At 36.3% G+C, this 13963-nt stretch overlaps 1 protein-coding gene across 3 annotated transcripts; it reads left to right on the top strand.

The window, feature by feature from the left end:
* Window positions 1-5726: 5726 nt before the first annotated feature.
* On the top strand, window positions 5727-13736 carry LOC132059378 (protein ROS1A-like). Of its 3 annotated transcripts, XM_059451975.1 has the most exons (24): window positions 5727-5847; window positions 6231-6284; window positions 6383-6436; window positions 6638-7086; window positions 7177-7248; window positions 7353-7467; window positions 7567-7917; window positions 8652-8742; window positions 8866-9427; window positions 9510-9589; window positions 9724-9808; window positions 9893-9984; window positions 10068-10136; window positions 10260-10296; window positions 10381-10463; window positions 10916-11338; window positions 11591-11627; window positions 11709-11766; window positions 11932-12107; window positions 12249-12314; window positions 12488-12602; window positions 12685-12723; window positions 13061-13204; window positions 13296-13736. In XM_059451975.1, the coding sequence occupies exons 1-23, from the start codon at window positions 5766-5768 to the stop codon at window positions 13195-13197; spliced, it is 3327 nt and encodes a 1108-aa protein (XP_059307958.1). In that variant the 5' UTR covers window positions 5727-5765; the 3' UTR covers window positions 13198-13204; window positions 13296-13736. The 3 variants fall into 3 exon arrangements, 2 of the variants coding, with proteins under 2 accessions (XP_059307958.1, XP_059307957.1); XM_059451974.1 differs by having other exon boundaries at window positions 13061-13734; XR_009415549.1 differs by lacking the exons at window positions 12685-12723; window positions 13061-13204; window positions 13296-13736 and having other exon boundaries at window positions 11932-12161; window positions 12488-12555.
* The last annotated feature ends 227 nt before the right edge of the window (window positions 13737-13963 follow it).

Below are 13963 nucleotides of genomic sequence, written 5' to 3'. Positions count from 1 at the left end.
TGTCGATTTCCCTTTGTTCCTTATTCGATGACTTGGCTTCATGAATTCTGATGGATTACGATATTTAATTATTTTGTTGAATTGTTGAGTTAGCCTGCACCCAAAATTGGCTGCTACTTATTCGATGTTACGGACTTAGTATTTCTCTGTAGAATATATTTCGGTTAGTTATTCTCACTCGATTAGCATGTGTTTATCATACTTAGATATCAGTATACCACATGTTGATCCAGCCAGCCAGTTGGTTTGCTCGGTCACATGCCGACAGACACCAAGTGCCGTGTTACGCCCAGGCCATGGTTCGGGGCATGACAAAGCTTGGTATCAGAGCCTAAGTTCGAAGACTTGGGGGTGCGCTATGAAGCCGTGTCTGGTGGGGTCTCGTTTATGTGTGTGTGTGCGCGCCACGTATGTAAATAGTTGGCCACGAAGACATGCGGTTGTTTCACTTCTTTCGTACTGCTAGATCGTACGGTTAGAAGACGATTACCTCGGAAAATGCTTAGCTTTGTGAAATTACGTATTTCAGAAAAATGGCTGCAAAGAGAAAGTACACCAAAAAGACTGCAGCTACTAGTTAGGAGGCTTTCATCGAAGCCGATCAAACCACAAAGTCACAGGCTCGAGGGATACGTACTAGGGCTCGAGTTCGATTCGGACCTTCCGGCTCGGGGGGGAACCTCGAGAGGGCGTGCCCCCATTGCGCCTCACAGGGTGCCGGTCCACCCCACTCTTCGCTGCTTGGAACGGATGTTGGCGGAGCTGTTCGATTTACTCGCTCGGTTGGTATTGCTCCGGCCCGGCGTCGGGGGTCGTCGAGTCCCATTTCTCGGGGGACTGGAATTTTCCCCGAGGAGTTCACGAGACGGACCGGATACGGTCACCCAGGAATTTTATCGATGAGTTGCGGAAAGATTTTCGAGGTCATGCGAAGCTACGGGCAGAGGAAGTAGTGGAGTTTGGTACCTTCCAACTCAAGGATGTGGCTTACTTATGGTATGAGTCATGGGAGATGTCCCGCGGTGAGGATACTTCTCATGCAACTTGGGAGGAGTTTAAGACCGCTTTCATTGACCATTTTCTGCTAGAGGAAGCTAGAGAGGCTAAAGCCTGGGAATTTGAACGCTTGAGACAGGATGGTATAAGTGTGACCGAATTCTTGGGAAAGGTTCAGGTACCTGAAAATGATGAAAAATGAAGAGATCTCAATAAGTTATGTCGCATGGGAACCGATATCAAATGACCATTGACGGTATCTTTGATATAATGTAGCGCTCGACATTATAAATGGTGACAAGGATATTGAATTCAGATCTGTCAAGAAATGTGGACAGATAGATGATTGACCAATTGAAAATACACAATTCAAGTATATTTGGTTAATTGGTTTCACATGGTAAATGTGAAATATTTTGGATGTATGTCCAAACACTTGAAACTATAATGTCAGTGGGGTAAAAAGAAATTTTGTGCGAAAAATGAAATGAAAAATAAATCCATAATATATCAAGTACGACTCTTGCCTTGTAGCATAAAAGTTTTTCACAAAAATCCCGACATTATTGTATGGAGATGTGTTCTCCTGTGGTGGATGCAATGGGGTTTTATGTAGTCTGGCAATACATGAAAAACTTGAATGTATATAATGAAATATCTCCATGTCTAGCTAGACAGTGAAGTTTATATGAAAATTCTTAAAGGATTGAAAAGTCCTTAAAGCGATTCCATTGAGTACCCCAATGGCTGTAAGATCACTTAACATAAAGAAAGATCAATTTTGGATCCCACGAAATTGGTTAGAAAGTACCATGTCTTAGTGCAATTGATGCACTTATGTATCCTGCTATTACTATCCATGATATAATGCTTTTATTGATATGCTGGCCAGATATAGCCTCACTTTTACTCGTGGAGACATCAGAATGAATCAAATAATGATATGAATTTATTGATTCTAACCAACATTATGAAGATTTGTTGGTTATGAAATGCAGGACATTTATATGATCTCTATAAAGTTCGATCTCAAACAAATTATATGTGAGCATGTGAGAATGCTTCCATAATATGGCACTCTACATGACAATCAATTATTGAAACTTATTCAAGTCCATCAAGATAACAACAACTTGTAAAACAAGTTAGGAATATATCTGGCTAAGATCAATACCTCAACACATTTAACAATCATGTGATATTTATTTCTAGATGAAGATTCCAATAATATTATACGAAGCTTGCATAGCGCAGAAGGATATATCAAAGGAGACAGAATAAAACATTTCGTTAGATTTCTTTTTCAGACACGATCTTCAACAGAAGGTGAAATAGACATTCAATAAATTCGCTCGATTGCTAATTTGGCGGATCTGTCCATTGAAGCATTACCAACCTCAACATTTGAGAAGCTAAGATACAAAATTGGAATGCGTCGGCTCCGAGACAACAAGTGAAGTTTTGATCAGGGGTAGTAAATACGCGCTGTACTTTTTTTCACTTAATCAAGGTTTTTGTCCCACTTGGGTTTTCCTGGTAAGGTTCTTAATGAGGCAGCTATCAAAGCGTATTACTAGATATGTGTACTCTTTTTCCTTCACTAGGATTTTTCCCACGTGGTTTTTCCTAGTAAGGTTTTAACGAGGCATATTATCTATTAATGGACATTCAAGGGGGAGTGTTATAAAATATATGAGTATATGTATGTCCATTCTATATTGTAAATATATATGAGTATATGTATGTCCATCTTATATTATTTGGAGGGCAAGAAGTTTTTCTCCTATAAATAGGAGAATATCTTCTTCTATATTGTAAATCATCAAAATATGGCAATAAAATCTCTCCTCAAGCTTCCTCTCTAATTCTCTTGTTTCACTTTCAATGTATTGTCTATAACAAATGAAATGTAATAAAGAAAATAAAAAAGAAAAATACTTAATTAAAAATAGATGAAAAGCCCCCTTCACATCTTCCCAGGTATCCCTTGTTTTTGTAGACCTTTGCCACTATATTTTTACAAGTACTTTAATTTTGTTTCGTCTTAGTTTTATCACTTAAAAGTTAAAGTGACCTTTTTTGTTTGTTCCAAGTTCCAACACCTGTATTCTTTGATGACATGACACGTGTTTTGAACTTTGTCTTAGCTTCTTCCTTATATGTTTTCGACAATGTGTTCCAGTTTTCAGTGCAAATTGTCTCAATTTTGCTAACAGTTAAAGCTTTTCTGGTTTGGGGATTTTCTCGAATCCCATAAACTATAACTGTAACTACAGAACAAGGTATACAATTTTCTAAGGGCTATTCTAGAATTATATACTTGTGCCTGTAGCTCTTCTTTACCACATTCTGCTATGCATGCATGTTTTGATTTTTAAATATTTGGTGCCAAATGTTTTGTTTCCTTTTCTGTTTGCCTTTGTTCTGAAAGCAGAGGAGATAAGTATATTGTAATGTGATGCATGCATTGTGGTAATAGTATTGTCCTTTGTTACATTCATTTTTCATGGCTAAATTGATGCATGCACAACTCTGATAGTGGATATACGTGGTCTCCATTCAATCAGAACGTATAGTTTCTCCAAGAATAGTTCATTTGGGTTCTGGACGAAAGTTTGTACTTTTTTTTTTTAATTTCTTAGAGTTCAGGACTATACTTATCCATCTCAGCCTTATAAATGGTGAAATGTTAGAAATTTTATCCAATTCAATTAGCTGTTTCAAAAGCATTCACTACTAGAAACAGAGGCTTTATCCATCGACGAATCAGTGGGAAATTTGTGTTATAAAACATAATTTTCCATCCCATTCCCACCGAACCGAACCAGCTCACTGGAAAAACGCATGGTGGGAAACAGGTTCCATTAAAACGTTGAGCAACTTCCTAATTTTTCCGTGTGAAAACACTACTATTTTTTTCTTTTCTCACTGATTCAATCAAAATATCTGTGGGAATATCCATTGAACATCTTATTCTAGTGGGAAATTTTAGTAGGAAAATAGTGATTTTTAAGTTGTGATTATTTGCTGAGAAGAAGCATTTTGAAAAGAACTATTCTATCATCCCACCAAGTAACATTGTTATCTTATCAGTATTATATCTGTTGATGTTGGTCCGCGAGAAATAATATCACATAATTATTCGAGTAAGTGGATGCAGTTGGAATTGTCCATATATAGCCATATGATATATTCTAAGTCTTCTCCCTTTTTGATGTGGAAGTCATGATTTTCAAGTTTCATAATTTATGAATTACTTAAATTTGTTTTTGATATTAATTAGAAAATTTCTACTGGTTGATTTCCGTGCTCTCTTCAGCTTTCTCTTAATTTCAATATTTGGTTAGTACTTTCACACTTTGCTCCCATGTATTTCATGTTTGAAGATCCTTCACTAGGACTTATTAGTAAAATTTTCTTGGTGGAATTTTTCTGTCTAATGCACCATATATCATGATTCGTGATTTTCTTTTCTCTATTCAAGTTTATGATAGCTCTCTAAATGTTAGAATGTAACCATGTTTGTTAAGACAGTTTGATGTTGTTAAAATTCTTCATCTTTTGATTTTTTTCTCTTTCTCAAAAGATCTTCATCTTTTGAGTTAGTTTTTGCAGTTTAGTTATGTTGAAGATCCATTTGTTAACATGGTATTAGAACCATGCCAACACACCTATATTGTGTGATTCTCAATGTTTGGCTCCCTGTTATGTTGGTGTGTTAGGGCGTCTCCGTAGGTTGTCAGAGTAACATGTTGTCTCTGAATGTTAGATAATAATATGTTGCAGTAGAAATGTTGAAGTTGTATATTAATTTTAGTAAGTTAATTCTCATTTTCAAAGAACATAAAAAATTAGTAAGTTACTTCCTCCTTCAAACTTTAGTTGTTTAATTAATAATCTAGAATGGTAATACTAAGTCATAACTGTGGGAAGTAGGTGTCATAGAGGAGAGTGTAAGTCGAAGTAATGAACCAAATGAAATTCTTTCGTTAGTGATCTCATAGTATCTTTCCTCTTTTCTTCGGTTTACTTTCTATTCTTAGTCCCTTCTAATGTCTTAGTTTCTAAATAATTTATCAAGTATTAATTTCTTTAATTAAAAATAGCGGAATTCCGATGTTGTAAATTCATATATTCTAGTCACCATGTAATAATCAATAAATTAATTTTTTTTTAAAATAAGACAGAGAGAAAGATGTCACAAACTCCCTCTTGTTCTGATGTATATAAAGATGATTATTACAATGTATTTAACAACTTAATTTCTATTGCATGGAATGACTACATGCAACTGGAGATTTGTTACAGTACCTCACCAAGCCTTTTGATTATACCCTTTGGCCATCTAGTTTACCAAACATGGCCGAAGTATACACTACCTATACGCTTCGGCTGTATAGGTAGTGTATAGGTATGTATATTATGTGTATATATATTTATATTATGTGTATAAACTACACATATACACTGTGTACATATTTTGTAAACTAAATGGCCGAATGGTATTTGGCTGTAATTTTCCCTTTTTACTTCTCCCACTTTGTTTAAGAACTCTGTTTTTCAAGACTCAGTAAACAGTAAATTACCTCCAAGTTTCTTCTGCAGTTTCTGGTATTTTCTTTCTCATTGGTATCTGCTTCACTTGAATCTTCATGCATGCTTGTAATGGCCAAACTTTGTATACAAACATTGCATATTGATTCAGCTAAGAGTGAATTTTGTCGTATGATTTCTCTTGTAAAATTCAGTTCCGGAATTTGGAAGCGCTAATGGGAAAGGGTTCAGAGGGAGATAGCGATTGGGTAACCAAGACCCCGCTAAGTCTAGAGGCTGAGTCCGACTCTGAATACAGTAAGCACATTATCTCTGCTATTAGTTAATTTGAGGCTTCATGGAAATTCTCAATTTAGAATTAAACATCATCATTTAGACAACTTCAATTGCATGTTGTTGTATAGATGCAAAACACAATTACTGCTCAACTTTATGGTTTCAAATCACATGCATCTAATGTTGAGTTGCAATATCCATTTCTGGAAAATTCTTAAGCAAGTTTTCCCTACACAATGCTTCCGATAACATGCTTAATTAATGAATTCATCATATTTTTAATTGGTTGCAGCATTGTAGTCTCTAAATTCATGCGAGAGAAACTTTTTCTTTCTTTTGGGGTTATATTTGTATTGTTGGGTTTCATCTGTTCAATGTATATACTAAGAGTCTTTTTTCCACAGATAATTATTCACTTAGACCGAGGAAACGAAAGATGATATTCAGCTCGGAAGCAGGTGATTAATCTAATTGCACCTTTGGAAGTTCAATTGCTTCTGTATCGTACATTGGGATTATTATGCTAAATGAATTTACTAAGAGCATTTTTTGACAGATAAATATTCTCTACGTCCAAGGAAAATAAAGGACAGGTTTAGCTTGGGTGCAGGTAATGAATTCAATTGTGAATTGTCAGTATCCATGTCCTTCATATTTGCTTAATGAACCAAGTCAACTATTAGATTTTATGCTTGATAATTATCTCAACATTGAGCTTGTTCCTCAGATTGACATATATAATCGTTTCTGTTGGAGATTTAGAATTGATGCCACTTCCCAGATAGAATATTACTGAATTATTTTTCAGCAGATGATGAAGAAAATCACAGATTCAAAGGCTTGAAATTTAACAAGACACTGAGGCATCGAGCTGAAACTAAGAATTATAAGCCAAAAGTACCGCGTGATGATGATCTTCTTAAGACCTTTATCCCTCGGACACCGAAATGTGCCACTGCTGAAAGAGCAAGAGAAGACCTCTCAGGCGAAAGGGAAAAATTGGATGAGCCAAGTGGATGTGGATTTCAACAACCTTGTACGTCTACTGGTAGACATTCTGAGATGGATGGACACAATATTATTGGAGATCAAGAACGTCCTTTACAAAGATCTTGCAAGAAAGCATTGCGTTTTGATGATCCAATTGTTAGAGCTGTTAATAGGCCTGTTTATGAGATCCAAATAGCTGATAATCTCCCATGCAGTCAGACTTTTTCGGAGGATCCAAGCTCATCAAAAAAGTTCAGCCGATGTGTCCAGGCAAAAGTTTTCCCCAATACTGCACCGTCAATGCTGCAGATGTTTCACTGTCATGTCCTCTCTTTCTAATCCAAAGACTCTCCGTTGCAGGTGTATCATAGAAGACTTAACAAGTGCAAAAAAGTTCAACCATTCTTTGAGTGGCATAGCAAGCCTGTCCAGGCAAAAGCTTGCCCCCCCTATTTCAACTGTTCTTACGACAAATGTTGTTTCACTCTCGACTTCTCTTTTTCTAACCTAAAGTATGCTACTACTATCCATTGTAGGTGTACCATCGAATATTTAAGAAGAATCAGAGGCATAGCAAGTGCAAAACAGTTAAGCCATTCTTTCAGGAAAGGCGGAACAAGAAGCGGAAAGCATCAGTAATTTTAACAGAAGGTAATTAAAAGTGGTTATACAACTACCTTGGATTTATAATATGTCTGACATAACATTTAACAAGCAATTATATATTACCTTGGGTGTAACTTCTTAAAGGTATAAAGGACAGTCCAGGGAAGAATGCGTCAATTCACAAGAAACCAAGGCGTCAAGTACCTAGCAGTGAAGGTGGACCCATAGTGAAACATAGTAAGAATTCTCAAATCCATCGCAAGAAGCAAGACGCACTAGCTCCAATCAATGAAACACCTAGTGACAAAGACAGAATGATCTTGAGAACCAAAGTAATCCTTGATGAGGAGACAATACGAGAATTGGAATTTCTGATGGAAAAACCGGAACATGAAGGCTGCAAATCTGAAAAGTGTGATGAAAGATGGGAGAAAGAGCGGGAATTGTTCTGCGGACGGGTGATATCTTTCATTTCTCGCATGCATCATATCCAAGGTATCAGATTATGATTGTATTTTAATTAAGATTCTATGACTCTTTCCTTCATTAAACTCAGTATCAAACTGTGATCTAATTATTTTCTTGTATGCAACTCTGGAAGTTACAAATGTATTGTAGCATAAATGAAAGCAATAGCATTAATGTAATTCCACCAATTCAATGTTACAGAAATATCAGAGAAATTTGACAAACTAGCACGCGTCCATAAAGTGTAGCCACCAAATTGCCACCAAATAACTCAAGCATTACTGAAAGATCACTCTAGCAGGCCAAATGCAAGCAGAAAAACTACTGCCAACTGTTTGAAAGTACAGCTTGCACGAATAATTCATCCAGAACATCATCAAAGCAAATCAATATCTCTCCTAAGATGAAAATACTATTACTAACTAAGGGCTCATCCTTGATGTATCAAAATGCCTGTTTATGCATTACATGATATGAACACAAGTTCACGTGTTTCTTAGCAATTTCTCTTAGTGAGAGTCAAAATAAGGCTTTGATTGTAATATTTTCTGACTTTTAGTGTTTCCCTATAAATAAAACCTGATGAGAACCAGATAAATGTAGATGTTAAAGAATTGTATCTGCAACTGGAGTATTTCCTTATCAAGATGAGTAAGATGACGTTGAGAAAAGATTTCATTTTATCCTAAAAAGCTTTTGTCTCTTCTTTTCTTTCATCATCATGTAAAGAGAATATGTGAAGTAAGTGTCTTCTTTTACAGGTGATAGACAGTTCTCACAGTGGAAAGGTTCAATTGTAGACTCTGTGGCCGGGGTTTTCCTAACTCAAAATGTGTCGGACAACTTATCAAGGTATTTAACATTGTTTGCGAGGAACTTTGCACAACGGATTCTTAATGTGTTTCTTTTTCTGTGAAAAATGAGCGACAGAATCTGAAAAGTAATCTCAATTTGTCTATGCTGATGCATTTGCAGCTCTGCTTACATGTCCCTTGCTGCTCAATATCCTTGTTACGAAGTCAGATTTACATCAACATTCCAAAACAATATTGAATGTTCAGATACAGAAAGCAGGGATGGAGTTGACATTTGTCATCCTTCAACCTCTGCTGAAAATGTTACAAAGACAGTACAAGAAAGCGGATTGATGTCAGAGAGAACAACTGAAAATTTATTATCATGTCGATCCCGGAACAGAAATGAAAAGACCAAGCTGGAAAAATCTTCAGAAGGAAGTGCTAACCAGGGGATAAACCGAAGAACAAATACGAATGTGGGGAAGAGGGAAAAGGAGGAGATATTAAATGAGCAAGCTGAACCAGTCTTGAGAAGGAAAAATAAAAATGCAGACTTGAAAAGTGAAGCCATTAAATGGGAAAATATGAGGAAGTCATCTGCCTTTGTTAATCCCAAAGAGAGATGTGCTAACACGGTAGATGCCATAGATTGGCATGCAGTCCGTGCTGCAACAGCGGATGAGATAGCGAAAGCTATCATGCAAAGGGGAATGGACAAAAAGCTTGCACTAAGAATTAAGGTAAATGATGTTTTGCTAAGAATTACTTGGCAATCAGTATTGCAACGTAAGGCTTGGAAACTAACTGCTTACTTTCATGCAGAATTTTATCAACCGCGTGATCCTAGAACAAGGGAATGTGGATCTAGAATGGCTACGTGAAGTTCAACCAGAAAAGGCTAAGTAGTGTCTGCACCTTCTTTTGTATGAATTTGATAAACTTAGATAGTCGGTGAGATAGGAAACACATAAGTTAACGGAACGGAGATTTGAAAGTGTACTCCAAAAATTTGATGGCAGAAATCTGTTTCTTGCAGGGAGTACTTGCTGAGCATTTATGGTTTGGGAATGAAAAGTGTGGAATGCATAAGATTGCTAAGTCTCCAACACCAAGCCTTCCCAGTAAGTTTAAATTGTAAACGTGTATAAACACCTGTTAATGTGGTCTGAGAGCTTTATCATTAACACCCTTTATTATTTGATTAGGTAGATACAAATGTAGGACGAGTACTCGTGCGATTGGGTTGGGTACCTATTCAACCACTTCCAAGAGGACAAGATATGCATCTTTTGAAAATGTAAGAATTTGGATTTATCAATTGGTGCTGTCAAATTTCAATTTACAAGTTTTTCTCCTTGCTCCTGAAATATCATACGTTAGGTACCCGGATGCGAAAGATGTTCACAAGTACCTCTGGCCACGGTTGTGCACACTCGATCATCTAACACTGTAAGGACCGACTTGAGAAAATCTCTCCTTCACACTTAAAATATATAATCTAAATTTAATAGTTGATTATTCTGACAGAACGTTAGTGAAAATCATTCTGTATTCCTTTGTGGTTGCTTGCAGATATGAATTTCATCATCAGCTAATTACCTTTGGAAAGGTTTGTTGTATTAATCTTAAATTGTGGTTTTATATTTTCTTTAATATAATAGGAATTTTGGGACTGTAATTTGGTTTCGCACAGGTCTTCTGTACAAAATCAAGCCCAAATTGTAATGCATGTCCAATGAAAGCAGAATGTAGACATTTTGCAAGTGCTTTTACAAGGTTTGCTCTTGCTGTATTGCCTTGATTATTAACCATTTGTTAGATCTTCCTGCCGTTGATTCTTTTACTTCCAGACAAATTTAACAATAATTCTTCCTTCTCTTTGGAATCATTGCAATGATCTGTTTCAAAGATGCTATAATTCTCCGTAAACCCAGGATAACACAACCGATTTCCCCCAGATAAACAGAGAGCGAGAGAGACAGGGAAAGATGGCGGTTATTGAAAATACAATTAGAAGTGCATGTGCTCATACTAGTATTTGGTTGCTTAAAATTGGAAATCAAGTCTACAATACAGTAGGGTTGATAGGAATGCAGAAAGAAGTGATTGATATTCGAACACTTTTTAATATTGTTTTGGGACTTTCAGAAACTAAAGCATGTTCATCTAAATGTGTAGAAACAGTACAATATTCTATTCCTAAGTATTCCTATTGAACATTGATGCAGTGCAAGAGTTCCCCTGACAGGGCCGCGGAAAAAGAGCTCTGCAAATATCGATACTGCTTTAGCACCTGTAGACAGTGCATTCTCTGTAGACAGTTCTTCTGCTCCGACTCAAGCAAATCTTGTTTCTTCTTTTGCCGAAGCCTCAAATTCAGAACATTTGATGGGAGATAACCAGAATGAGCTTATCACCTATCCAGTACTTGAATGTAATGGAGAAACAGATCTCGAAGATTATTGTGCCAGTGACATACCTACGATCACATTTGATCGCGAGGCGTTCAAGGAAAATTTGTTAAGTTACTTAGATGAGCATGATCTCTCGATAAAAGACATTGACCTGTCTAATGCTTTGGTCATTGCCACTCAAGAAGCACCTTTGCCTAAATGGAAGAATATTGGTCGGTTAAGGACGGAGCACCAAGTGTAAGTTTGTAATAAGTTTCATTTATTTTCACCATTTAATTGACATTACTTGGGAAAGCTATGTGTGCACATTAAGCATTAATATTGAGCTGAAAAATGGATGTAAGAAATTTTTTCCGTGAGAACGTGGTACTGGAAGAAGTTTCGCGCCATAAAGGGGATGCGTATTCCAGAATTCTATGCAGATAGTGAAGAAAGCGGTGAAGTGTTTAAATAACCGCTCATTAACATTTTTTTTTCTACCGTGTGCAGCTACGAACTTCCAGATTCACACCCGCTGTTAGAAGGGGTAAGTTAGGTTATCAACATGAAAGAATGATTTAAGCATATTTTCTGATTTGGTGAAGTTGACTAAAGCTTGTAAATGCAGCTAGATAAACGAGAACAGGAAGACCCTTGCCCATATCTACTTGCTATAAGGACACCAGGTCATTGCTTTCCAAAAAGTTATGATATTGGAGATACTTGAATGGATTAAGTTTTTAGCAAAAAAGTGCACGATAATGTGGTCTATGCATTTAAATCACAGTGAACTCACACTTTTAATTCAAGAACCCTATTGTTAATCGGGCATGGTTTTCTACTTGGTACAGGAAATGCAGCTTCAGAAGAACCTACAAAAGAGAAGTGCCAATCCTCCAACTCCGGTGAAACACTAAAAAAGGTCGAGAAGTGTGAAAACTGCAATTGTGATGAAACCCAAAACAAGGTCGCTCCATTAAATATGGACCCAGGAGGCAATAATCAGACTGTTCAAGGGACACTTCTGGTGAGAAAAAAATTTAGGACGTAATGATTACTCCTAGATTGGGATATCCTCATGGTTGGAAAACTTTTGACATTCTAATTTATTTGCAATGTTTTGGAAGTTATTTATCCTATAAAAACTAACTCGTAAGACCATCTTCAGATTCCATGTCGAACAGCAAATAGGGGAAGATTTCCACTCAATGGAACATACTTCCAAGTAAATGAGGTGAATTTTACCGTCTATTCTTAATTTCATGATTACATAGTGTCATACTCACTGTGATAAATAGTATACTCTGTCCTGCAACCATTTCCTTGCATGTCACATCTAAGTTGCGTCTTTTGAAGACCAAAGTCTTTAATTAATTTCTTTGAGAAATAATATAGTGCTTTGTGCAGGTTTTTGCAGATGAAGACTCCAGTCGACAGCCAATTGAAGTTCCAAGGGCATGGATATGGAACTTGCGAAGAAAGACCCTATATTGTGGCACCTCCATCAGAGCAATATTTAGAGGTAAGAGACACAATAGCTGTTAAATAGCCTAAAATGCCATAAATTGGAAACTTCAATTAAAAGTTGTCTTATGTGAATTCAGGGATGTCAACAAAAGAAGTACAGAATTGCTTTTGGAGAGGTATGAACTGATTTTTTTCATAATTGCATTGCACCAACTTCCATTCTGATAAAACGTTATCTTTTTCACTGTTCAACATTCTTATGAGAACAAGGGCGGGAATAATGGGTACTTTTCACCAACAAATTTAACTAAAAACAGAAAATGTAGATCCATCGACATGATCTTGTGTGTATAACATGGTAAAGAGGTACACAATAGTTTGTAAGTAAGATCTTAGTTTGCCTGTGTGTAAAATCTATGTTGTGCTTGTTCTGGATTTCGATGGTGGTCTCACCTAAAGAATATTTACAATACGATATTATGCAACTGAACTCACTTTTCATAACTGTTGCAGGATATGTATGTCTGAGAGGATTTAACCCCAAAACACGAAAACCTGGACCTCTTCCCCTTGACCTTCATCGTCCAATAAGCAAGTCAGGAAAATCAAAGGGCGAAGCAAGGCTGTCTTCAGAAGATCAAAGAGAATGAAAATTGTGTAAATTTTCTTTCAATTACACCACCTGGATTAAACACTATGCTTGGTCCAAATTGTTAAAACCTTTTTGCCTGTTTGAGTTGGCTGTCAGTGTTGGAGGCATGTCTAGCACAAGAAGGGTTGAAGAAAAGAGGCATTAATCTATGTAGCAGATGCTACTTATGTACAGAAGACATTGAAAGTGAAGATCATTTGTTTGTTCACTTGCAAAGTGGCTAGAGATCTTTGGAATTTGTTCAGTAATATTTTTGGTATAAAGCTGGAAATACCAAACCTGTGTGGTCTCTACACTTTTTGAAAGCTAGATGCTTAATTAATCTTTATTCTTGGAGTAAATATTCTGATGTAAATAGGTCCTTAGACCTCTTTGATTTTGTAAGCTCCTTAAACTGTTTGGAAGGTGATGATTGGGAGGGACTTTGTTTTTTGTAATTAGCTGCCTCCTCTGGATGCTTGTCTTATATGAATCTATTTAACTTGATCAAAAAAAAAAAAAAAAAATGCTTTCATATAAGTGCATATGGGAATGACATTTTGTTTCCTCCCATCATTTATTTTCTCCAGGTAAAGTTACTAGGCAGGTGAATAGAAATATGACCCTTTCAGTAATTCTTCTTTATTTCATTGTTTATTACACATTAAAGTAGAATTTCATCACAAGTCTTAAAATTATTTGGAGATTGTTTTCTTCGATGTTTGTGGAAGACTAGTAAATGAATAAGTGAACCCCCATCAACACAGTTTTAAATAATGTGGTAC

Source organism: Lycium ferocissimum, chromosome 6 (assembly GCF_029784015.1).
Source record: "Lycium ferocissimum isolate CSIRO_LF1 chromosome 6, AGI_CSIRO_Lferr_CH_V1, whole genome shotgun sequence".
Lineage (NCBI taxonomy): Eukaryota > Viridiplantae > Streptophyta > Magnoliopsida > Solanales > Solanaceae > Lycium > Lycium ferocissimum.
The sequence above is the reverse complement of the archived record's forward strand: the minus strand, read 5'-3'. Positions and strand labels throughout refer to the sequence as shown.

What these genes read in the sequence shown, in the direction of transcription:
- LOC132059378 (XM_059451975.1), top strand. Translation starts at nt 5,766, where the DNA reads ATGGGAAAGGGTTCAGAGGGAGATAGCGATTGGGTAACCAAGACCCCG. An exon ending in CTGTTCAAGGGACACTTCTG is followed by an intron (nt 12,108 to 12,248) that starts GTGAGAAAAAAA and finishes GACCATCTTCAG; the next exon opens with ATTCCATGTCGAACAGCAAA. An exon ending in ACAGAATTGCTTTTGGAGAG is followed by an intron (nt 12,724 to 13,060) that starts GTATGAACTGAT and finishes TAACTGTTGCAG; the next exon opens with GATATGTATGTCTGAGAGGA.